The sequence below is a fragment of the Taurulus bubalis genome (assembly GCF_910589615.1).
Source record: "Taurulus bubalis genome assembly, chromosome: 1".
NCBI lineage: Eukaryota > Metazoa > Chordata > Actinopteri > Perciformes > Cottidae > Taurulus > Taurulus bubalis.
The window spans coordinates 6,714,616-6,739,956 of record NC_136589.1 but is presented as its reverse complement, the minus strand read 5'-3'; the positions used below and the strand labels follow the sequence as shown (position 1 = coordinate 6,739,956).

General features: G+C 41.9%; 1 protein-coding gene across 1 annotated transcript in view; it reads left to right on the top strand.

The window, feature by feature from the left end:
* Positions 1 to 25,341, top strand: part of asap2a (ArfGAP with SH3 domain, ankyrin repeat and PH domain 2a) — a gene marked incomplete at its 5' end in the record, with an annotated part of 47,868 nt that overhangs the window by 17,269 nt on the left and 5,258 nt on the right. Inside the window, 21 exons of the mRNA XM_079217522.1 lie at positions 4,204 to 4,349; positions 5,261 to 5,335; positions 10,048 to 10,097; positions 10,465 to 10,491; positions 13,163 to 13,292; positions 13,748 to 13,833; positions 13,972 to 14,047; positions 14,143 to 14,229; positions 15,392 to 15,495; positions 16,147 to 16,216; positions 16,623 to 16,710; positions 17,642 to 17,690; positions 18,017 to 18,183; positions 19,377 to 19,510; positions 19,848 to 19,942; positions 21,574 to 21,763; positions 21,926 to 22,011; positions 22,573 to 22,688; positions 23,563 to 23,630; positions 23,751 to 23,858; positions 24,651 to 24,873. Coding sequence (XP_079073648.1) covers positions 4,204 to 4,349; positions 5,261 to 5,335; positions 10,048 to 10,097; positions 10,465 to 10,491; positions 13,163 to 13,292; positions 13,748 to 13,833; positions 13,972 to 14,047; positions 14,143 to 14,229; positions 15,392 to 15,495; positions 16,147 to 16,216; positions 16,623 to 16,710; positions 17,642 to 17,690; positions 18,017 to 18,183; positions 19,377 to 19,510; positions 19,848 to 19,942; positions 21,574 to 21,763; positions 21,926 to 22,011; positions 22,573 to 22,688; positions 23,563 to 23,630; positions 23,751 to 23,858; positions 24,651 to 24,873 — 2,175 coding nt within the window. The remainder of the gene's footprint in view (positions 1 to 4,203; positions 4,350 to 5,260; positions 5,336 to 10,047; positions 10,098 to 10,464; positions 10,492 to 13,162; positions 13,293 to 13,747; positions 13,834 to 13,971; positions 14,048 to 14,142; positions 14,230 to 15,391; positions 15,496 to 16,146; positions 16,217 to 16,622; positions 16,711 to 17,641; positions 17,691 to 18,016; positions 18,184 to 19,376; positions 19,511 to 19,847; positions 19,943 to 21,573; positions 21,764 to 21,925; positions 22,012 to 22,572; positions 22,689 to 23,562; positions 23,631 to 23,750; positions 23,859 to 24,650; positions 24,874 to 25,341) is intronic.

Sequence of the window (25,341 nt, the reverse complement as noted above, 5' to 3'; positions counted from 1 at the left end):
AGGGGAAGAAGACGGTTTGGTTGGATTTGTAGAAGCTGAGCAAGCAAAGTAACCTCGTACCATAGAGTTGGAAAAATACTGGGAAAGCTGTACAGATGAGCGAGAGAAGCCCATGTAGCTGCAGGGGCCTGTCAGCCTGTCACCTTGTGGGTTTTGATGAATAAACCAGCAGCAGCATCTCAAACCCCTGAAGAACTCGGAGCTGATCGAGCACAGCTGCTTGGACAGGCCTGCCAAAGCTGCCGACCAGATAAGCAATCGAGGGAGACGAATGAGCGATGTGCTCCTGCTGCTGTGGCTCTACTATAGCTGAGCAGGATAGAGCTGCTGAATAATGGAGCACCAAGCCAATGCTGCATCAGGAAAACACTCAATTTGATGGCATCCGGGCTGGTGTCCTTCTGGACATACAGTTATGTCTTACAAATACTCATCCTATTTAGGGTCGCGGGGGCAATGGAGCCGATGCCGGCTGTCATTGGGCGAAGGCAGGTTTCACCCTTGTCAGGTCGCCAGTTTATCGCAGGGCACAGACACGGACAACTATTCATTCACACCTTTTAATTTAGAGCCTCCAATTAACCTAAGTTGCAAGTCTTTGGACTGTGGGAGGAACCTGGAGGGAACCCACGCTGCTACGAGAAGAACGTGCAAACTCCAAACAGGGATCGAACCCGGGTCCCTCTTGCTGTGAGGTGATCGTGCTAGCCACCGCACCGTGCTGCTCACAATGGGACTTCCCACCAGCTTAAATGTAATTAAACTGGATGGATGTCTGAGGAAAAAGATCACATGAGACACAGAAATAAAGGACGGAGTCTTCTGTGAATAAAAGTGAACTTCTCTCAGTGCAAGTGGACATGGAGTCAGGTGTTGTTTTTCTAGTCTGTAGAGAGATATTGTTTCACGGCATATCATGGTATTTTTTTTTTTTTAGTGAACACATTTATTCATTGACGCCGAAAAGGACCACTGAACAACTGAAAAGCGTTTTTTACGTTGGTTCATGGAGGGTGTTAAGAAGCTAAACATGGAGGACTTAGGACCCAGGGGAATGTAGGTGGAAAAAAACAGGAGTTTCTTCTTGTTGGGATAGTGGGCGAGCTGTACCCAGCATGCAGTTTGGCGGTGTCATTTTATAAATGTACAACTATTAGTGTTACAAATTGTTGTGTCGTGGTGTTAAAGAGCGTTCGTTGTGGGTTATTAATTGTTGTTATAAAGTTTTAACCATGACTAAAGTTAAAACCATGACAGTGGTGAAAAATAAATAATGCTGCCTGCCGAAGAGCGACAACAGTTGTCAACAGTTGTCAATTCATACCGTACGAAAATTTGAAACCCGGTATACCGCACAGCCCTACTTGTAAACGTGTGTGTGTGTGTGTGTGTGTGTGTGTGTGTTCAACCGCGTCATGGCCTCTAATACTCCAGTAAACACAAGGTCATCATTTCCTGAGGTCACGCAAAAAGGAGTCCTTTTTTCTCTCCCTGTCTCTCTCTGTCACGCACGCCAGGCTACCTTTTGAGTATTTCTCTTGACCTGAAGCTGTACTTTATTGTGCTCATCTTGCTTTGTGGAAAAAGCCCACACATATAAATGAAAGTAGGCAAATGGTGTAAATGCTACTACGAGTAATTGCGGATGAAGTGAAGTCAGAAATTACAATTTAAGAAATTAAATTAATGGAGCTCTCAAATGCTAATTAAACTCTTAATTAGTTGCTTTCTGAAAAGCAAGGCACTCTAGGAAGATCAGCCAAAGCAACGCATTGTCACTACTTGATAAAATAAGTGTTTCATGTAGATGCCCAAAAAAAAGGAAAGCAATACAGAAAGAAATATCCTTTTCTTGCGCTGATGATTAGAGGTCTCAAGTAGAAATACTTTTAAGAGTTTTGTTTTTTAAGGGCTCAAAAGGTCTGTAACCACGGATCAGAGTAACTCTCTTATAACCACACCAGCCCATTATTCTTTAACACCAGGTTACTGCATTGGAGATGTTTAGGCAACAAGCAGAGCAGCTCTCTAGATGACACTGTAAACAAAGCCTGCTAATAAAGTGTCTCTCTTCTTTTGGTTCCTTTCTCCTTACTTATGAACTCGCTCCAGAGCTGCTCCGTGCTGCAGACTGCATGTGGGATGTGTTGCGTCACGTTACAATAAATACTCATGTAACTCGCTAAGCAGCCCTGCGGGGTTTGGGCTGTTTGTCAGCTCTCATGTGCCACTTCAAAAACAACGGCCGGCCACCGCCCTGTCGGCCCAGAGCCTGGCAGAGCCACCAAACAGCTGGAGCTGATGTGAAAACAGTAGGCGTGTGTGGTGAGGCTTGGTGTCTGACACGTGATTGAGCTTTATTATATCTCTGTACGACACGCTTCACTGGTTTTGATCCGGAAGCCACTTAAAAATTAAGTTTGATAAGCTGGAGACCGGTTATTTTGCTGAAGAATTAAGCACTCATTCATAATTTGTTTTCGCAATTTCCATGTTTTTGGTCTTTCAATTTTCTTAAATATTACCAGCCTCTTGTATAATAAAAGAATGGTCCATCATTTGGTCATGCTAACATCTGTATGAAGTGCATCTCCTGTATTTTATTAATGCACATTAAACAAACTAAAACCTCAAACAATGATTTAGATATAATCAACAGAAGGTTATTATTGCACAATTGAATAATCATTTATTTAGTCAACTTCAAGATTGATTGGTTCTCTCTGTTTTATATCAATTAAGTAAATATTTATTAAAATGGGCTTTTTCTTTGAATGCGCAACTTTGTGTCTCTCTCTGTGTAAAGTGGGGAAAAACAATCTCCGGTAATTTAAACTGGAAGCGTTTTAAAACTCATATTTTACTACTTGTGCTCTGAGTCTCGTAAGAGCTTCATCACTCAGCTCAGCGGTGGTTTTAAATTAGATTTGTCTGACGTGAGGAGGTCAGCAGGTATTGTGACTCAGAGGATTTGAGCGTTCCCCTTTTAATAGCATGATGGATATCTCTGCAGCAGAGACACAAGCGTATTCAGCTTCCTACATAAACCTGCCATCTCTTTATGAGAGCGATGAAAAGCTGAGTCATGATGTGGCAGCAGGTGTCTTTTAGTGTACATCTTCTTCTTTTTTTTTTTACTCATGCCCCCCCCCGCCAAACCTCAAGGCCCCCTCCGTCGTCTCCGTCACGTGTCTTAGTGACTGTTGTCATAGCAACAGGTCCCCAGTGCCCCACCCCTTGCTCCACCGCCTTCCCAGAGGCATTAGCTGTTATCAGCTGCCTAGTCTGGCGTGGGGAGAATTAAGTGGAATCATCTCGGCCTGACTCCGCTAGATTAACGCTCGGAGACGCTCGGAGACTTCGGTCATTGCTGTTTTTTAAGGGTTTCTATTGACTGGTGACTACTGGGGGCTGTTTAGTTTGGGGGACTACATCTTCCGCCGCAAACTAACAACACATCTTTTTCCGACTATACCTTGAATAAAGAAAGTAGCACCTTTAGTAGTAGTTAGATGGCACTTACTTATAGCACTTTGTAGTTTAACTTTGTTGAAGAAATTGTACTTTCTTGATCAACATATTATTTAATTCACCTTTTTGGTTTGTGGGCTTTGGTTTTGAAGCTTTAAGTCTGTTTTGTTTTGTTCTTTTCATTCAAGATATTCAATGTGACATAAAACAGAGAAACGCAGCTGTTCTTCACACTGGAGAAAGAAATAATAAGTAAATAATCAAAATGGTTGTACAATAAATTTCTTCTTTAATTGATTTAACGACTAATTGTTTCAGCGCTAGTCAGATATGGTGTTTCCAGACAAAAGTGATGACTGCATTCCCCTCTCTCTCATAATTTCTCACCTCTAATGCCGTTAGCTATTGTTTTCTTCTGTCTGGTTCAGCTCGGCAGAATCGGATCACGTAGCATTTGCAATAATTCATCTGAGCAGCATGTTGCAATGTGGGGTTAAAAAGTGGGGGGAAAGTAGAGACGGTTTAATCATTGGTGGGCAGCTCTTGGGAAAACCAGGAACTGTAATGGGAGGATCGACCAGCTGGAAAAGTGGATCTTTGTTCACTGAAAGTCTACCATACATTATTAATACCCAGTGATGGATTTCTGACTTGAAACGATCAGAGTGAAAGCCCTTACTTTAATTCTGTCAGAACTGACCTCTGTGTGCATGTGTGTGTGTGTGTTTCCAGCTCATGTAGAGAATGAGGAGCAGTACACTCAGGCCCTGGAGAAGTTTGGAGAAAACTGTGTGTACAGAGATGATCCAGATCTGGGTTCAGCTTTCCTGAAGTTCTCCGTCTTCACCAAGGAGCTCACTGCGCTCTTCAAAAACCTGGTGAGTCAACTATGGTGTGTGTGTGTGTGAGTTAAAGAATAGTGGTTAAATATTCTGGGACAAAAAAAGATTTCCCTCCTCTCCCTAATTGTCTGCATCCCCTTGAGTCACTGTGTGTGTTATCTTATACATACACACACGAGTCCAGCTGGAACTTGAAGCCCTCGGGGATGTAGCTCTAGTTTTTCCATTGCGACGGCCAACGAGCGCTGCAACACCAAATATCTGCTGGATCTAAGTCAACCTGATCTGTTAAAGCTGGGTTTTGTATCGCGGCCAAAGCTTTATTTGAAAAATGTGACACCTTCATGTGAGGTCTGTCGCTTCCCCCTGGACGCTGTATCGACTCACCCTGAGACCAGGAGCTTGGGATTTTATGTTGGTGTTATCTCAACACCTTTTTATATTAAAGAAATATGAGCTGCTGCCTGACCTGGATGTGAAGATGTAATCTCTCCAGGCTTTAGCAGGCTCTCGCTTTCCTAAATTACATGTGCAGCCCTACACACACAGGCTCACAGGAACCTCACAGGGGAGTTACTTGTCTCATAATGGTTTGTTCAAAATGTTGCCTTTTTAATAATGTGAAAATTCAAGCGATTAAAAGATGGTGCAGATGTGCAAACATTTTGAGATGAGCAAAAACTTGGCAAAGTATAATTAACCCATTGTCCCTCATTCAGCCTCTCATCGCCATCATTTACTAAAGAAAACAGGAGACAAAAACTCACGTGCATTTCTACCTTAAGTGCCTACCTCTGTCATTTAGCTTTGTTCCTGTTGGACACTCGGCACAAGCACACACTCGCACACTAAAAGGATTACGCAGCTGACTTTCAGTCTCCTGCAGGTTTAAATCCTCGGATGTAACCCTTCAACTCTTATCTGTCTCTCTCCTCACCATCATCCAGTTCCAAAACATGAACAACATCATCACCTTTCCTCTGGACAGCCTGCTGAAAGGAGACCTGAAGGGAGTCAAAGGGGTAAGGCAACAAAACAGCATGGTATTGTGTTCCCCTTGCGCCTCACAGGACGTGTCCTACAAGTGCATGAATCTAGTTCACCCGTGTAGTAAAGTTTAGTCTGCTAGTTCAAAGTGGTTTGAAGCAACCGGGACAATTATTGCGAACCTTGACAAGGTGAATAACAAGCTGCTCTGATCTCGGATGGATGGATGGATGGATGGATGGATGGATGGATCAGTAATGGATGGATTGAAATCAGTCACTGTAATGTACGCTGAAGTGTGAGCTTGGATACTAGCGTAGAAACGGGGCCGATGTGTCGCTACCAATTGCACCTAGTTCTTTCTGATCGGAGAACAAGTGTACAAAGCTGACCAGACATTTAATGCCTGCTTTTAGTACTTGACCGTTGCCAATACTTGAGGCTACAGACACATTTCGGTCTGGACCAAAACAGTCTTGAGGTCTTGAGGTCCAGTACTCAGTCAGTCATGTGCGTCCACCAATTGGACTAAACCCAGACAGACGCATGTTAACCGTCTGCAGCGCTGTAATGCAATCAGCACTCGTTACTGTCCGCTGCAGTCTGTGACCTTTCGCTCTCCAGCCACGTGATTGGCTGCAGCCTCCAACGAGGTATGATGCGATTAAGCCAGCTCTCTAATGAGGCCGGTTGCCATAGAAACATTGTTTGTCCCTGTGACGCTGTATTGCTTGGCTCTGTCTTGACCTCTGAACTGTCTTTTTTCCCTCTCTCTTAATTTGTTCTTCTCTCAAGTGTGACGTTTTCTATTCAGCCTCCATCATATTTCCTCTTCCGTGACTTACTTTCTTTGTTTTCTTTGTCTCCTTCACACCTCCTTGTCTCCTTCACTCTGTGCCTCCCGCCCTCATCCTCACTCTGGCTGTGGCAGCCAGTCACATCTGTAATGCTTACCCACTTATTGCTCATTAGCCCTCTGATGATTTCCATCACCCCGGTGACACGGTGGCTAATGAGCTGCTGGTTATTTCATACCTCAGGACACACTCACACACTCACACACTCACACTCACTCACAAAGGAGAAGGGAAAGAAAGACTCATCTAGAGATGAAATGATGGCTTATTTCTCTCATTTGCCTTTGTTCCCTGCTACACGTGTCTCCTAACCTGTTGCTCACCTCCACAGCCCAAAGCTTTCCCCTTGTCCATCCCTTCCCCTTCATCATCTTCCTCCTCCTCTGTCATTATCTGGCTTCTTCACTTCTGTCCTCCCCCGGGGAAGTACCTGTTCGGAGAGGGGGAAGCAGGAAGAAGTCCAGACCTGCATGAAAGGCTGTTTAGACTGCAGGGAGAGGAGGGAGGAGAGCAGGGTGGAGTAATGGGTTGATGTGGAGGTCATTAATGGGGAATGTATTTAAATGAGTCTATTGAGAGACGTTTGCATCAACAATGAGGATTCACAATGAGAAAATACAACTTGAGTAAATGTCCGTCTTCCACATTTATATTTACAAGTTTATTGATCTAAACGAACCCTTTTTTGATAAGCTACTTTTGCAAAAACAACACATGTTAAATATATATAAAATGTTCTTTCAATGCATAAAATAGCAATCCGGTATCTTTTAAATGCTCCGCAATTACTGCAGCTGTGTGGCAGCTAAAATAGCCACCAGTCCTATTGTTTTATTCAATTCCGGACTTAATGGCTTTCTGGCGGCCATTGTTCCCTGAGCTTGTTAATATTCTGCCGGTGCTGTCTTTGGCAATGAGTGCGACGTATTAACCCCAAGGGAGGCCGCTAATGGCTCTGCGATTAGAGGACTACCACCTAGCGACCTGTCACTGCTGTTACTCAGATACAAATCTACCATTTTCCACCTCATCTAACTCCATGGTCATTTCCCCAAAGAGGGCAATTTGTATTTCATAGGTGTCGTGTTCTGTAAAATATCTGTGAGAAGCTTTTGTTTGACAGAAATATTGAACTTTACTCAGGATACAGCTCAGTTAGTGCAGCACTAGCATAACAGGCTGGGACTGGGTCCCTGGAAGACCCAGTAGTGTTTTTACTGAAGTTAAACATACACTCCAGTCAGCGTGAAAATGGAAAGTGCTGAGTCCGCGAAACATTTCTGCTAACAGCGAACCTTTCAGAATGGACGGCGATGATGTCATGCCTGCAGCCGACCCGCTCGCCCTCCGCTCACTGACCAGTCTGTGATTCTAACCCACCATGAGTCATATCAGCTTATCACCATTCAGTTAGTGTCTGGATAGTTGCCATTGTGTTTGTGTAAGTACGGAGTGTGAGGAGGGGGACTTTGGGTTCCTGCATCCTTTCTCATGCTCGCTGTTTGAGATTTTAGATAAGAGCAGATAACAAATCAAGGATTTTCCTCATTAGTTTGCACACTCTGCTATCAACTAAAACATCAGCAGCATCAGTCGTTTTGAAGCAGGGATTTACAAACAGCAGAAGGTGCACATTCAGATTTATAGTCAATCCAGCTAAATTATAACAAAGCACACTTACTTCTAGCCGGGCAGATGTTGGTTTTATTTGTTCAGGTTTTGAGATGTCTAGCGTCCTCGTTTTCTGCCTCCACTGTTAATATGACAGAGCTAGTTTGTGGCAAATTAAAAAAAAAAAAGAACATTTAAAACAAATCTTATGGTAAAATCTGGTAAAAATGTCCTGGTTGCGTAATGCTTTCTATGCAGAAGTACTCCCTGTGGTCTGTGGATTATCCAGAGCAATATTTAGTAAATTCACAATCTGCAACAATGTTGAGAATTGTGCAATTCATTTTTTAAACAGAAATGAATGAAGCTTGATGCTGCTATTTTTTTTAATGTTTTGCTATTTGCTATGATATTAAATTGAACTTCTTTTTTTTGTAATGTGGGTGAACCGATCCTTTTTATAAGTGTTCACATCCAAAAGTGTTCCAGATCCAAACCAAACTCTGCCTTTGGTGGTGCTGACCAGTCCATTCATTACTGCAGTGGGAAAAGGTGTGGAATGTGTAACAGGAAGTGCTATTCCTGGACATGTGTGGTCGTAGGTAGGAAGAGGTGATACATTTGCCAATGGAGGCCCCTGTCAAGGACATGACATTCCTCCTCCGTCCTTTTGGATTCAGCCAGACAGGGAATCGGGATGCTAAGAGCTCGCTGGTCTCTCTGGGAGTTATTTGCCCCGTGCCTTGACCTATTCTGCTCAGCCATTCCCGGCCCAGCGAACCCTGATTCTGGTATTTTTAGCCATTGTTACCATTTTCTCCTCTCTCTGGCTCTGACATTTCCTTCCGCTCAACCTCTCTTTTTCTCTCCGTCTCTCTCTTGACCTACAGTACATTCTTTCAGTGGCTCCCTCATTTGCTTTGGCTTTTTTTTTCTTCCCTGGCTTGTTCTTTCACGTTGGTGTTCAGCTTTTCAGTTTTTTTTCTAGTCTTTTATGCTCTCTTTCCTCTGGTGGCTCCCGCCCTTTAGCTGGTTGACTGAATGGCCGAGTGGTCCTCGGCTTGGCTCAGTGAACCAGACCGTGATCATGTGGGATAACAGGTTGAGCCTCTGCTGTTGAAGTGGAGGTCGATCGCCAAATCACAGTCCTTCCCGGAGCTCTAACAATGCACTAAAGCCATACGCTGTCTGTCGAGCCGAACAAGAAAATGTGTGCTTTTCACAATTCATGAACAGTAAGCCAGATATGAGTGCTGCTTCGGGGTTTAAATATTGTCCAAACCTGGATGCAGCAGGTGCTTCCTGTAGTTTTTGGAAAGGGACAATTTGAGTTGAATGCAATATAATTCTCTTGATTATTTGTTGTTATTGTTGCATGCTGTTGAGCAGATTTTCTTGGCGTTCTGGCTCTGCTTTCAGGCAACAATTAATTTTGTGGAATTGTATTTTCCAGGGAATGACACGGCCAATTGCACCCGGCAATGTCTGCTTTTGTTTGTCACAATTCCTGTTTTAATCAGCAGCACAGTGTTAGGGATGGCGTTTAATCAAGCACGCGGCTCAAGCAGCTGTTGCCAGCGCAACAGTGATGATGAGACGCCGGCGTTGCCAGTTGTCTGTGTGACCAGAGGGGATCGCATTACAAACGCCAAGAACAATTTCTCCGCGCTCCTGCCTTCAGGAAAACCCTCCACAGTTACCTCACCCAGCTCTCTGCTGGGACAGCTGTGGGCTGCTGTGCATCTGTGAGGAGGATGATTCAGCTTAGTATGAGTCACGTCATGTTGAAGCACACACACACACACACACACGCACACACACAGCTTTGCTCATCAGTGGTTGGGAAAGAGGTATTTGTTCTGAACATGTGACAGTTGGTAAGCAGGGAGAGTGATTATGGGGACATCTTTGAAATTCCTGGTCTCCTTATGTTGGTGTTATTCCTATATGTATTGGAAATGTAAAATAACAATGATGACAAGTTCCCACAGCCCAAAGTGACATCTTAAAACTTAAAAGGTTTTCACTTTGCAGTGATATAAAAATGGAGAAAAGCAGCAAATCTCCACATTTGTGAAACTAGAATGTTTTTTCTTGATAAATAATTGAAAGTATAGTTGAGGTTTAAAGTTTACTCTGCCAACAGCAGTTGGAAAAATAGTCTCACCACATAGTCCATTTAGAGCTGTTCTAAAGCTTTAAGTAATATCAAAAAATGTAAAAATTGTTGATTTTAATTTTCTGTTGATTAATTTAGGCATTCTGCTTGTTTTTCACAGGATCTGAAAAAGCCTTTTGACAAAGCCTGGAAGGACTACGAAACAAAAGTGTAAGAAACCTACTGTGTGTACTCAACCGCTTTTAATTAATATAACCAGTTTGGTACTTGATTGGGTAATGTTGCACAATGTTAACCAGTCATCATTAGTTTGAATTCATCAGTTCAGCAGATCAAACTATAGTCTTAACTTGTCAGTTAGTTTGTGGTGTGTGTGTGTGTGTGTGTGTGTCTTGTCTTGACTAACCGCTCTCCCCCTCTAACCCTCCTGAGATGACCTGTCAACACATCCTCTATAATGTGAATAACTTCACCTCCACACCCAGGCACCATTTCCACCTTCACACCATTGTGACTGTGCATGAAAGGAACACATGACTTTTTTTTATTTTTTATAGCACTTTCATATATCTTACAGCTGCAAAGGACATTCTTTACTGAAAGGGTAATACATCTTCTCTCGGTCAGACAGTGCTGGCTTTGTACTGACATCGAGAGTTCGGCCGGATGCGATGCGACTGTTCCTGACCGTCCCAACTCATTCTTATGATTTGACTCTATTGATGGCGAACAGAAGACATCAATAGAGTCCAGTTTTCTGCTTGATTGGAAAAACCACCCAAACCCCCCCGATGTATCTTGCCGCTCTTCTTCATCAATGATCCTCTGGTCTTCTCTGATCTCTCTGCTATAGGCTCAGACACAAAAAAAAGATCAATACTTTTGTCTCAACACGGCATTGATTTCTGATTCCCCAATTTGATTTTCAAGCTCTTTGCACATGACACCCAAGTTTAAATTCTGTTTTCAGTCTCTAGGGTGGGTGTCGTCTCACTTTGAAGGCTGTTAATTCAGGAAGTGTGTTTGTAATTTAAGTTCAAACTAAAATCAGACACACCTTTCATAAGTGTGAATGCAGCATGTGTCTTCAAAAACTCCAGATTCTTCCGTCTTTATTTCCTAATGGTGGGTACTTCCTGAACTGACACGGAAAGTGACTGGATTCTCGGCTCGATCATTAGTTGAACAACTGTCGGCTTGGCTGTTGGCTGCCAACATGCCTGGCTAACATGTGTCTCTCTATTAGTCGCAGCTCTGATGATGCTGTGACGCTGTCAGGGCTGAGGCTTCATGTGCTGACAAAGGCCCACAGTGTTCTCATAATGACGTGAAATGTGGCTTGTATGCACTGGCGAAATGGCAAATATACAACCCAAACTATTTGCAAACCATGTCTAATACTATTACCTTGGTTAAAAAAAAAACTGCATTATTTTTTTGGGGAAAAGCATACAAAGAAAATAAACTGAAAACTGTTTTTCCCCGCCTCGTCTCACAGTTGACGTCATTAAACAAACACACCTTCAGTCAAAGTTACATTCGTTCACAGCACCATCACACAGCCTTTGTGCACATGCCAAAGGACACATGACTAGATATTGTGCAACAGCAGTAACACGGAAGAAGAATTTTTCTTTTGCTTCCTTTTCTTTTTGAATCATGATAAAAAGGAAGCAGTTGAAAAGGAATAGTTTGACAATTCAGAAAACACTTATTTGCTCACTGGCTGTAGTTGGATGAGAAAATGGGTACCACTTGTATTTCTTTTTTAATATATGAAGCTACAGCCAGTTGGCTTAGCTTAGCATACAGACTGAAATAAGGGGACAACAGCTCCTCTTAAGTTATCAAAACCCACCTATCAGAACAGACTAAGCTCACTTAATAACATCTTATATTCATATATTAAAAAACAAAGTGTAAAAACAACAGTATGTGGTTCTCTTCTAACTCGGCAAGTAAGCAATTAATGTGTATTTCCCAAAAATCTCTTCCTTCAGTGGCTTATTCCTTTATGTCTAGTTGGTGTTTTTTATATTATAACAATATGTTTTAGAAGATGGATCATGCAGCTCCACCACTTTGATTGCCCCTCTTTAAAGTTGAGTTGTGGAATGGCCTTTTTTGTATGCATTTGTCTTGGTCTCACATTGCACTGAGCCTCGCCGCGGGTCAAACCGATAACACATTTGAACACGAGGGAGTGAAGTCTGTCTTGATGCACACGCACCAGGATGAAGGCTCTCGAGCGGCTAGCGGACAGCGATGCCCTCGTCCCGTCTCTCCGAGGGGGAACGAGCTGCTGCATCCTTTTTGTTAGAGATATGTAAAAGAATGCCCTGTTGCATGGTCTGGTGCCTCCCCTCTGTTGTGTATGTTGCCTGTTAGAGATGCTGTATGCAGAGTGTGTGGTCTTTGTGAAATTTCAGCCCTGAATACTGACTGTCAGGTAATCTGTTGCATGAAACGGTGATCATAATCTTTAACTACTAATATAATTTATCGTGCCTTCCCTTTTTAAACCATAAACCCACACTTAACCCTAATCATCGCTACACGTATTAACTCCACTTTAAAATTACCCATCTATGCATAGAAATAATTATAACAGACATTAACTCTGGGAATAAAGATGGCCCAGTATTTATGTATTTCCCCCGGCTAGCATCTGCTTTCTAATTTTTGTCTGCTTTATGATCCGGGTCAAATTGCCATCATCAGTGAGAAACGACAAGAAACAAGTGCTTTTTGGACACCTTCCAAAAGCTCTGATGAGCTGAGTGCAGTTTAAACCCTCGCTTGACAATTCTGATTTAAAAGGTCCAAGCAACATAGAGCTTTTTTACCCACAACCGTTTCAGTAGTATCAATGTAAATAGCCAGATGTGCAAATGTATTGCGTTTTATATCAGTACATCTGGAAATGCTAAACTCTAAAATACATGATGACTCTTTTCTGTCAAGACTTCTTTAGCTTTGTTGTTTGTGCGGGAAATGGCAGAAACGGTTACCTCGCCTGACAACTGAACTTAAATGAAGGTCAAGCAAGTCTTCATTTTGAATTTGCTTACTACTTGTTTCTAATCTTATAGCTAACGCTAACCATCTCTAACCGATAACCAGTAGAAACCACAGCCTGCTCCCCCAGCAAGGCCACCCTTTCATCTGCAGGATAGCTATAGGGCTGATTTTACACAATACCCCCCATGTTTATGGTATTGTCTTGGATGTGCGGTGTACTCCTCGTTGACCCCTGTGATGTCACTTCCTACCAGCACCAAGATAGAGAAGGAGAAGAAGGAGCACGCGAGGCAGCACGGGATGATCAGGACGGAAATCAGTGGGGCAGAAATCGCTGAGGAGATGGAGAAGGAGAGGAGATTCTTCCAGCTGCAGATGTGTGAGGTTAGTCGACTAATGACTAACAGTGGCATCACGCTTTCTTTAAAATGTCTTAGTTTAACAAGTATTTCATAATGAAAGTTTAATTGTAAATTTGAATATGCACTGTAAAACATTAAAAATGGAACTCCTACTTTCAGAAACTGCATCGAACAGGATGTAGAGGTTTGGAAAGAGAATACTTTTTTTTACTGACGGTCCTGCAAAGATCTGTCAGACTTAGGTAAAGGTTGTATATTTCAGAATGGGTTCATAGCCTTTTGGAATTCACATTCAGATCGACCTCTTTGATGTTTTACTTAAATGAAGCTTGAGTTGAAAGATGAAGACTTTTACTTTGAAGCTTCTGGCTGTGAGATGAAAGGGATGTATATGTTTGAGTTGGTCTGAGTATTTTTTTTTTTTCTCTGACTGAACCTCACCCTGTCTGACTAAATCTGTATTGGATATGCTTACAGTATCTCCTCAAAGTCAATGAGATCAAAATCAAGAAAGGGGTGGACCTGCTGCAGAACCTCATCAAGTACTTCCACGCACAGTGCAAGTAAGACAAACAGATTTGCCTTTTGATTTGTTATTATGCAATGCTGTCTGTCATGAGGCACATGAGGCTCTCTCATATCAATGCAGACCCATTTTGCGGCTGTTTGTGTGTTGTTGACCTCACGTGCTTCCTGTTCAGTTTCTTTCAGGATGGTCTGAAAGCTGTGGACAACCTGAAACCCTCCATAGAAAAACTGGCCACAGATCTGCACACGGTGAGAAAACCAACTGCTCTGGTATCTTCTTCCCTTTCACTTGACATATATATTATATAAACATCATCATGTGTTTCTCCTCTGTTCTGTGACAGATAAAGCAGGTGCAGGATGTGGAGAGGAAGCAGCTGACTCAGTTACGAGACGTCCTCAAGACGGCGCTGCAGGTGGAGCAGAAAGAGGTGAGCGCTGAAGGTCCTCTGTGGTCTTTCAATGTCAGTGAAATATCACATTTTAATCTACCTAGTTCCTATATATCTGCACTTAAATCAGATTAGATTTCATCTGGATAATCCTTACATAAGACTATCAGGGTTGTTTCCACACTTTCTCATATCGGCTGTTTTAAGGGGAAATTTCGAATAAAATCTCAGTTTTTCTCTGGATCATACGTACATTGCTATTATCCATTTTCTCACCACCACCCAATGAGGGGACGTGATCTTTATTTGACCTTGGTCCTGCGCTGAGAGGCTCCTGGTCTCACCTGATGCTTGTTTTCTTCTTTCCTTCGCTGCCTCTGTCTTTTGTGAAACAAGTCCAGGAGAGTAAGTGGATTTCTTGAAAAAAGAAAAACATGTCTGTGGTTGTTTTGCGTCCTGTTTTCATTGAGGTGTTGCTTCAGTTGTAGTGCTCGATTCATGTAAAAATGTTGTATGTTCTTTTACAGCAGCATATTTACTTTAATTCATTTCAGTTGTGCTTTTTATTTTATTTTAAATGACTTTTCAATGAGAAAAGCTGGAGCTGCATTCCTGCTTCTTCCAGATTTTCCTGTTGGCTGTGTGTGTTTGTCTGCTGATAACAGCACACACCAATAAAGTCATTAAAGTCATTAACGACATCACTCGTACAAAAACCTGGCCTCTGTTTGGTCCTTTTTTGGCGGTTGTTTTTACACTGCAGTCAAACCTGAATACCTAAAGAAAAATCAAGTTAATTGTATTCTAGTTGAGGTTAAATCTATTAAAACCACATCCAGGCATGTAATGTAAATGTGATTCATCTTTTGATCCTTTCAGAGGAACATATGAGACTAAAATGGCAGCTTTTGTCCATCTACTCTTGCAGATTCTAATTCAGAGGTGTTAAAGCTCCTCTTGTTTTCTTTTCCCCATGTGTACAAAACCATTCAGTCTCACAGCAGCAATCGTATATTGTTGTTCATACTTGCTTCCAAATTCTCAGAGGAGCAGGAGACTCAGAAGCGTAAATCTGAGCCATTTAACGCTTCAGTGGCTGCAATTTGAATCTGCAAATCCCACATGCAGTGCCTGCTTTTTTATTTTTTTTATTTGTTTAAAGGCTCTGATTTCTCGGCTTTGTTTGTGTGTGTTTTTCCAGGAATCACAGGTGCGGCAGAGCACCACCTACAGCCTGCACCAACCGCGGGGTAACAAGGAGCACGGCACTGAGCGCAGCGGGTACCTTTTCAAGAAAAGTGACGGGTGAGCGTTTGAAATCTCTTTAAAAGATCAGTTGAGGTACTGGTGATGAAAGAAATACTATTATTCTGTACATAAGCGGAGTAGGGGGGAGTATTATGATAACCTCTTCTCTCTTACTGTTGTGCAATCGGCTTTTATCTATATTTTTGTTTTTTCCTTTGCTCTTTTCCCTGAAATAAAATACGTATTTTGGATTTTTTTTGGGGATTAAATTAGTTTGTATTTTGGAGAACAAGGTAAATTAATAAATTAAATGAGTCAACACAATGTTTACTGTTCATAATAGTTGTCTGAGTAAATTTCAGATTTTTTTTATAAATATTACAATAATATAATGTTAAGAAGCGGTAATTATTTTCGTTATGATTTAACCTGCTGAGTACTTTCTCATGTTATCTATTAACTTTATTAAATCTATAAAATTACTCAAATTAGTAAAAAATTATTTTCACTCTTCAGTTCTTTTAAAACACAGAAAAACAAGAAGTCCTCTCGTCGGAGAAGCTGGTGTTTTGGGCTCATTATAGATTTGATTACACTGCTCACTGTCATAACCAATGCATGGATTCTGTATTATAATACAACATTTAACATGCTAACGTAATAAGCGTCTATTTGACTAACAAATGAACCGTCTTCTGTGTGTCACAGCTTGAGGAAAGTGTGGCAGAAGAGAAAGTGCACGGCGAAGAACGGCTACCTCACCATCTCACACGGCACGGTAAGAAAACAACAAGGATCTCTGCGTTTGTTCTTATTTATTTTTAAATGCACACTTAAAATGCATTTACGCATTCTTCCACGCACATTACAGTCGTTCTCCTCAGCCGGTCCTTTCTTCACCCATTAACCATGAATATACTAACAGAAAGCAGCAGGCCGAGTTCACAAGTTAACATTCTCCTCACATCGCTGCCTCAGCCTGAACTCTGTCTGTTCCCATATAAAGATTTAGCTCCGGCCCGGTCGTCCTCCTCTCACTGACGCAGCTCATCTTACACGTAGCAGCTTATCACATGTTTCATTTGGCTGCAGCAGCAAGCAGATATGGTTGAAAACAACACTGGCTCATTTATATTGTTGTCGTTCCTCTCCGTCCCTCTCTGTTCTCTCTCTCTCTCGGTCAGGCTAACCGGCCGCCAGCTAAACTCAACCTGCTCACCTGCCAGGTGAAACACAACCCAGAAGAGAAGAGAAGCTTCGACCTCATATCCCGTAGGTTTCGGCCCTCTTGTTTCATCATTGCCGTTTTGTCTGTTTCACTGTCTCCCTCTCTCTAATCTGTAAATGCTGCACTCCAACGTGTCATTTTAATTGGCTCATCATCCAGACAACTGCCGTTCAAGATTTGTTGTGCAGCGGTGTGGCTTTTTAAATGTTTTTCTGTTTAGAAAGAAGCAGCCACCCAAAGATAAGCCGACTCTTAAAGATCTATGTGGACAAATCCAGCACATCTCAATCTAGTATTTAGCAGCAAAAAGTGAACAAAAAGCTTTCACTTTCTGAGGAATTTTGATTGACATTTTTCACTGTTGACATTAATCAAGAATAATATCTAAAAATGAATCTATAATGATTGTGGAAGTTTGCTTGTTTCATAGTCAATTTCTGTCAAATAAATGAAGTTAAGTAACAACATTTATTAAGCTGTACACAACGAATCAGATTATATGCATGATCATTTTATTGTGTTGTTTATTCTGTACACAAGACCGCTTTTATATTCGTCGGTCCTGGAAGAGGAAGGCCGACTCTGCTCCTGCTTTTGTCTCTTCTGACAGGACTGTGAGCTGTAACTAATATTGAGGTGCATTTCAAATGTTGCCAGTTTTTCCCACATGTACTGTGAGAGATAACAGCATTAAGCTGGAGGAGCTAAGCTTCAGCCACTGGAGACGCAACATGACTTCCGTTGCTTTGGATTCACAGCCGTAAGAAAGTTCTCCCTGGTTGTTATTGAGTGATTCACACCGGAAGACAGAAATCAGAGTTTTTAGTGGTTCAGCCTCAGTTTGACCTGATACTTCATTGCCCTCTGCAGGGAGTCGCTCTGAGCGTCTTCCTCTCTCCACTGCTCTTTGATTCATGTTCTCTCCTCTTTCCTCTCCCACTTGTCTCTTCTGTTGTGTCCATTTCTCTGTTTCAGACGACAGAACGTATCACTTTCAAGCCGAGGACGACCAGGACTGTCAGATGTAAGTGCCTGTTCCTTCCTTCCGTGTGTGTGTGTGTGTGTGTGTGTGTGTCTGTGTGTGTCCAAAATGCATCCTGTTTACCACCTCGGCCACTTTCCACACACTTCCTATCTCACACCCAGTCAGACGCTTGGCCTTGTCTTTACCTTCCACCTCCTGACCTATAAACTGCCTTTAAGTCCCGTCTTCTCTCCCCCTTTTTAACACCTTCCACCTTTTCCTCACATGTCTTTCTGCTTCTCTCCACCTCTCAACCTACTCTCACCTTCTCCTCTCTCGACTTCTCCGTCATTATTCTAATTGCCATTCTCTCCTCCTCCCGGCAGCTGGATCTCGGTGCTCCAGAACAGTAAGGAGGAGGCGTTGAATCAGGCCTTCAAAGGGGACCAGCATGTCGGCGAGAACAACATCGTGCAGGAGTTGACCAAAGCAATCCTGGGAGAGGTCAAGAGAATGACGGGAAATGACGTGTGCTGCGACTGCGGCGCGCCCAGTGAGTGGCAAAGGGAGACAAATGATTGACAGCACAGTGTCAAAACTAATTTTATGATTTAAATGATTGTTTTACCCAGGATTTCTATCATAATGTGAACCTTTGTATTCACGTACTAAAGATTATGTACTTCATCACATAACCTCATCAACACTATCGTGTAACTGCTATATTCCAACCTTAAGATGCAGTAATTATGATAACACGACTGCCACTGTAATATGAGATTTTGCAATGATGTCATTATAGATTTTTTTTTTTTTGTTGCCCACATCGGTTTGTGGCGAGGATCCTGTCCTTTGAGTTGATTTAATATCTGTAGCCAACAAGCTGCCGCTGGAACAATATAATGCATTTCTAAATTGAGAGTTGCTGTGCACATTTTACACACCGCAGAAGTAACGTAATTGATGACGTAAATCTCCCGACAATGAGAATCTACGAGTAATTATCCACGGTTCTGAGGTTAAAATACATTTTAATTCATGGCTACAAATCCTGCGAAAGGAGTAATGAATTATCATGAGTTATTCACTTCAAAATCTTGGCTAATCCTTCAACTTCCTTACTTTGGAGCAACATGTTATTTGAAGCATGTTGAAGGATTTTCTGCCTGGAAGATGGGTATTCAGACTAAAATGCATGGTATGCTTTGGGAGTGTTAGAGTGATGTGTATGCATAGTTATGAGCTACTCGACTGGTATGTTCTTCAGATGATAAGTCCTCGACTCGGAAAATGCGGGATTTTCTTTCTGGAGATATTCTGTCACGACTTTTGAAATCAGTTTTTACCTCAAATAGATGGAGCTCCCCCAATATTTTTTCTCAAATACCATGACATTTCCTCCTGCAGACATATGTATATATACTTTTACATGTATGGCTTACACACATACTCTGAGGATCTAGGCCAGACTTCGTTAGAGTTCAGCGTGGTTACTTTCCTCTGACATTGTGTGCTGTGAGATGGTAAAAAGCCCTTCAGGCAGCGACTCAGTTTCCAGAGCACACAGCTTTTCACAAGGAAACATCAAAGTTTGCTCACATGCTGCAGAAATTACTTCAGCGTTACTGGTTTTTGCCCGAGGACAGCGTGTCACTCGTATTCATTCCTCCCTCTTTCCCCCCATGTGTCGTTTACCTCGTCATCATCGCTCCATTCTCGTGACAATTTTCCTTTTGTCTTTCTCAGACCCGACGTGGCTGTCCACCAACTTGGGCATCCTCACCTGTATTGAATGTTCAGGGATCCACAGGGAGCTTGGAGTCCACTACTCCAGGATCCAGTCCCTCACTCTGGACGTACTCAGTACCTCCGAGCTCTTGGTAAATCACTGTCTCTGAATCACCTCACATATTGATTGTTTAGATTATTCCGTATGAATCTTTAGGCACGACAAACAGGTGAAGACAGGTGGGAGTAGAAAGATTGAAGGAAAAGTGAGGAGGAAAGTAAATTCGAGAGGGGAAGGAAGGAGAGGAGCTCCAGGCTTCATTCTCCTCTCCTCTCTCCTCCAAGATAGGGTATCCAATAAGGCTCCACACACAAAGTACTGCATCCTGAGGTGTGAGTTGATCAGGCAAAGGTGACAACTTTTACCGTAATGCATGTGCTGCAGGAAATATCGACTGTAACTAGTGTCAATATGCGTGTGCTCCACAGCTGGCCAAGAATGTGGGGAATGCAGGCTTTAATGAAATCATGGAGGCTTGTTTAAGTTCTGAAAATGTGGTGAAACCCAACCCAGGCAGTGACATGTAAGTCACCCATCCATCTCTTCCTCATACAAGTCTCCTTGGACTCCATCTCTCTCTCTCTTCTCACTTGTATCGCATTACACTCACCTGTTGACACTATCACTGTGACATATCAGCACATCTCAACCAACATTGTACTGATCAGGTTTTCTGAATGTGATTGATTACCAAACCAGTATGGCATGAAAAGTCAAACATAAATAATTCTTAAAATATGACTAGAAATATAAATTTAAACTTTACAATAGCAATTAAAGCAGAAATTACAAGGCACGAGGGACTGTGGTGTGATTACTAGTAGAAAAGTCAGCAAGCTATAGATGCTAACGGCTTACACCGGCTAAATATATCATATGATTAAGTAATGATACGTAGTGTTTGTCTGTATTCATATAGAAATGTAATATAGTAGATGACTAATAACGGTGTACCATATAACTAGGGCTGGGCGCGTTATAAAAGCGTTAACGTAGCAAGCCATTAACACCACCAATGATTTCATCATGCGTTAACAGCATGTTTGTTTTTTAGCATTGGGGGCTTAACACAACCACACACAGGTGCTGCACTTTTAATTGAACATTTTCATTTTAAATCTCTACCAGGCGGCATAGTTGATAAAAGCGCACTACACAAGTGACGGCGTTACAACGTGCACCACCTGTTCTCTCACTGGAGACTACATCGCTGTAACCACAGTTCATTATATTGATGAACTGGGTGCTGCTTCACACGCTTTGACTGTCATGAAAACAGAAGACAGACATTTTGCAGAAGACGTGCGCGGAACATTTTATTCATGTTGCACAGCAGTGGAACGTTTCCAATAAAGTCGGCACACTTAGCACGGATAGTGAAATATGATGCAAAAAGAACTGCAACAAATTGAACATGGACAAAAGAAAGAGTAGGCTAGACCACTTTACCTCACTCTAACAGGACCCTTACTACTAAACAGACTGTTTATGTTGTTCCCTGATAAAAGACAAATGTTTCTTCTGGTACCTGTTCAGAAAAAGAAAAACATAGGTTTATATACTGTTGCTCCGAGAGTGCCTGTTATATTGTTCTAAAAACATTACTTTAAAATATAAGTGGCAATACACTAGTTTTTCATTCATTATTGAATTTTGCGCGTAATGCGATTAATCGCTGTTAATCACAGAAAAATCATGCGATTAATTGATTACATTTTTTCAACTTTGCCCAGCACTAATATTAACAGAATATAGAATATTGCAGTTCAGTATAATATAGTATGTGGCGAAAAGATATACGGTGAAATGTAGTAATATAGTATAACATAATATATATTATAGTACTGTAATCGTAGAATAGAAGAGTGTTGATTTGTCAAATCATTCACAACATTAAGTAATAGTTTTCAGCTTTTATCAGTGTCGAACTTTGTTTCATGCTTTTTGTGGCTGATATGCGACTGCTTTTCCTTGCAATTAAAACCTAATTATTAAACTCTTTCAAGCACTGAAATGGTAATCACAGAAATCTAATTTAGTGTGTTTATTGACCAATTATGATCAGTGGCTTGTGATTGGCGCATCCCCAGCCACATAAAGAGCACAAGTGCTGCAGCTGTAACTGAGCAGCTGCCTCTTCACATGTTTAACCAGGCAGGCGAGGAAAGACTTCATCACAGCCAAATACACAGAGAAGCGTTTCGCGAGGAAGAAGTGCCCCGATGCGACGTCGCGGCTCCACACGTTGTGCGACGCAGTGAAGGCCCGGGACATCTTCTCCCTCATCCAGGTCTACGCCGAGGGAGTCGACCTCATGGAGCCCATACCTCTGGCCAACGGACACGTCAGTACACAAACATATTCAGCATGTGTGATGTTGAGTCTTGTGCTTGTGCTCATATCAATATTTTGCACTCTTCTTGGCCTTCAGCTCAATTCTCTGCAAGCACCTCACAATATATGTATGTATAAAATAAATGATGCAAATGTTTACTTTTTTTTTCAGGAACAAGGGGAGACGGCCCTTCACCTCGCGGTCAGACTGGTGGATAGAACGTCTCTTCACATCGTGGACTTCCTCACTCAGAACAGGTAAGCAAAGCCAGACGATACATTTGCATCTCACTTGAGTTATCAGAATCAGAATCAGAACCATTTATTGCCATGTATGTTTTCACATGCAAGGAATTTGTCCTGGCGGGAGGTGCATAACATTTATTTGCTGGGAGGTGCATAGCATGTTATTTGTTACTTACAGTGTGAAATTTGTTGTAAGGGGTTCTGATTATCCATCAGACTGTGCAGCAACCACTGAAAACACCATAAAAAAATGGCGTCTCTTAACACTTGTAATTCAATTCTAATATTTGATTTTTGATTTGACCAATTTCCTTATTGACAGGAGTTTCATCCACTTCTTTATCTTTTTTCTTCTTAATTCTTTTATTTTTTTATATTATACGGTATTGTTTCAATTTTGTACAGCTGGATTTTCTATTATTTACTTTCTAAACATAGTGTTTACATATTTTACATATTACAAAAAAACAGTCTGAAAAGACATTCTTTGACAATTATTGTTGGGGCTGGACACGGCATGGCTTCATTGTATTGTGTTGGGATTTAAAGCTCTGTGTCTGTGTCCCTCGGCAGTTTGAATTTAGACAAGCAGACGGCCAAAGGCAGCTCGGCGCTGCACTACTGCTGCCTGACCGACAACAGCGAGTGTCTGAAACTGCTGCTGCGGGGGAAAGCCTCAATAGAGATCGGTAAGGGAACATATCGGAGAACAGGACGGCTGGGACGCGATAACTGTCCCACTCGTTCCTTCGTCTTTCCTCTGGCTTTCTTTTTTTTCACACCTGGATTTGTTTGCACCATCTAGTCGTAAATCCATCACAAGTTTGTGTGTTAAGTCGTTCTGTCATCAAAAAAACTGTAATTTTACCTCTCAGAACACGGACACTGCTGGTCTACTGCTATCTGTGTTAGTTTGTGTTATGTCAGACTTTGATGTTTTTAAAGGGTTCTTTCAGATTCACAAAATTCACACATTTACAAAAATGTAACACGATCTAGCAAATTTTTGACCTATAATACAAATATGATGGAAGGGGACATTTTACACAATTATTTTTTGTGTTTCATACTTCACATTGAGCTATTATTACTTTTACTTGAGTCCAATTTTGAATGCAGGTCAGAGCATGTTTACATCCCTGTAGTATTATATTACTTTCACTTAGTAAATGATCTGCATACTTAAACCATCAAATGGTTTCACTCACTGCCGCATCTTCTCTCGCTCTTACACACACACACACACACACACACACAGACACACACCCCTTGATTCAAGTCTTTCAGATTCAGTTCCCAGAGGTGCGGGCTCTGCCAAAAGACCATGGCAACTCTTTCTCACAATACTTATCTTTCTACTCTGCTGTGACATCAACAAAACAGCCTGATAATAGATACAGAGAGAAGGAGGACAGAGAGAAACCAGAGAGTTGTTCAGTGTGGGAAACAGTTTAATTACACATTGCTCATGTCACAGTGAAACGGGAGGAAATAAAACGGGCTGTGTGTTTGCGCTCATGCGGCATGTGGAGACAGTAACTATTGTTTCTGTTTTCGCTCCAGCTAATGAGGCCGGGGAGACACCGCTGGATATCGCCCGCAGGCTCAAGCACCTCCAGTGTGAAGAGCTGGTGAGCTCACCTTGTATACACTCGGCTTATGCCTGCAAGCAATATCACTTCCTGAAGACATGCTCAGAGCTGTCTGCGCTGTGTGTTTACATGTGTCTGGATTTTGTTTTCTGTGTATAGTTGAACCAAGCGCTGGCAGGGAAATTCAACGCCCACGTCCATGTTGAATATGAATGGTGCCTGCAGCATGAAGACTTGGATGAGAGTGATGAGGATCTGGATGAGAAGGTGAGAGACACTTTGGTACGCAGAAGAAGAGTTTACAAAGTGCTACACTGGTAGGCGAGAAAACAATAATGATGAAGTAAATAAATATACACTCTAAAGGAAAGTGATATTCCTTGAATGTTTTTGTACTGCTACATTGAAGACCTTGAAGGGAAGAATAGGTAAATAGGTCAGATAATTTTTCACAGATTTGAGTGAGTGACAAGTAATGTTTGCTTCTCTAAAGAAAAGTCTAATGAAAGGGACAATTCAGTGGCTCTTAAACCTTAAACCACCTGAAGAGTTAGCATATCTTCAAATCAACATTTTTGTTTTTTTTTGTTACTAATAAAGAAAATATTTAGTTTTTCAAAAAGACAAGGCTGAATATATTATTCCCTTTGTACAATTTAAAATCCATGCACGTGGCATGTAAAGCAGTCCCACCACGTTGTGTTTTGTGACGGTTGTCGCCTGAAAGTTTGAACCGCTTGGGCATGTTTTGTTCAAAAATGCATTTTCTTTGGTGGCTTTTTAGTTTAATATTTCAGGGGAACTGGAAATGTTTTCCAGTGTGCATGCCCCCAATTGAGATCACAAAAGAGAAAGTACTTTGAGTGTTCTCTCTTTTTTTTTAGGTACCTTGAACATTAATCATTCAGTATTTACGGGGAAGTTGGTTTGTTTACGTATAGTTTGATTTGAGCTAAGCTAATAGCATTGGCTCTGGAGTAGATGGCCTTTTTAGGAGTGGGAAATCAGGTGAGCCATGTCTGACCGTGTCTAACGTTGTGGCATCATGCTGCCCTCCAGCCCAGCCCTCATCGCAGAGACGAGCGTCCGGTCAGCTGTTACACCCCGAGCAGCAACTCTCACCTCCAGACCAGTCTGGGCTCAGCGAGCCGCGATGCCAAAGACAAGCAGCGCGCCTACATGCCCAGCCTGGTCAACAACGAGACCTACGGCACCATCCTCAACGCCAACTCGTCTCAGTCGGCCACCACCTCTGCTCCGCCCCTGCCCCCGAGAAACTTGGGTAAGCTCTCAGTACTTGAAGAATGGGAGGCAAATGTAGATTGTATGTGGACATCATTTTATGTCTAAGTTTATATGGATGAATGGATGAAAAAAGATCCTTTCTGACCTGAATCTGATCCTTTGGTCTGCTTCAGGGAAGTGATATTTATAAAAAAAAAAGAATATGCCTGAGAGGAAAAACCTCATTTACATCATCAGTGAGGGCGTGGTCTCATTTTGCCCTGTATCACTGGTCCCCAAACCCTTTATGTTAATTACTATGCAGGTCTAAGTGGCCTTCTTACCTGTTTCATCACTACAGATGTCTCGTGGTACCCAGAGACACTCTGACTCTTTACTATGTGACGTTAGACTCGTCCATCCAAATGATCCCAAATCTAAGAGGCAAAATGTATTTTTATTTTGGAAATAGATGTTTTGGGATACTTGATTGAGTATTAAGAAAATGTTATTTGATTTAAATAAA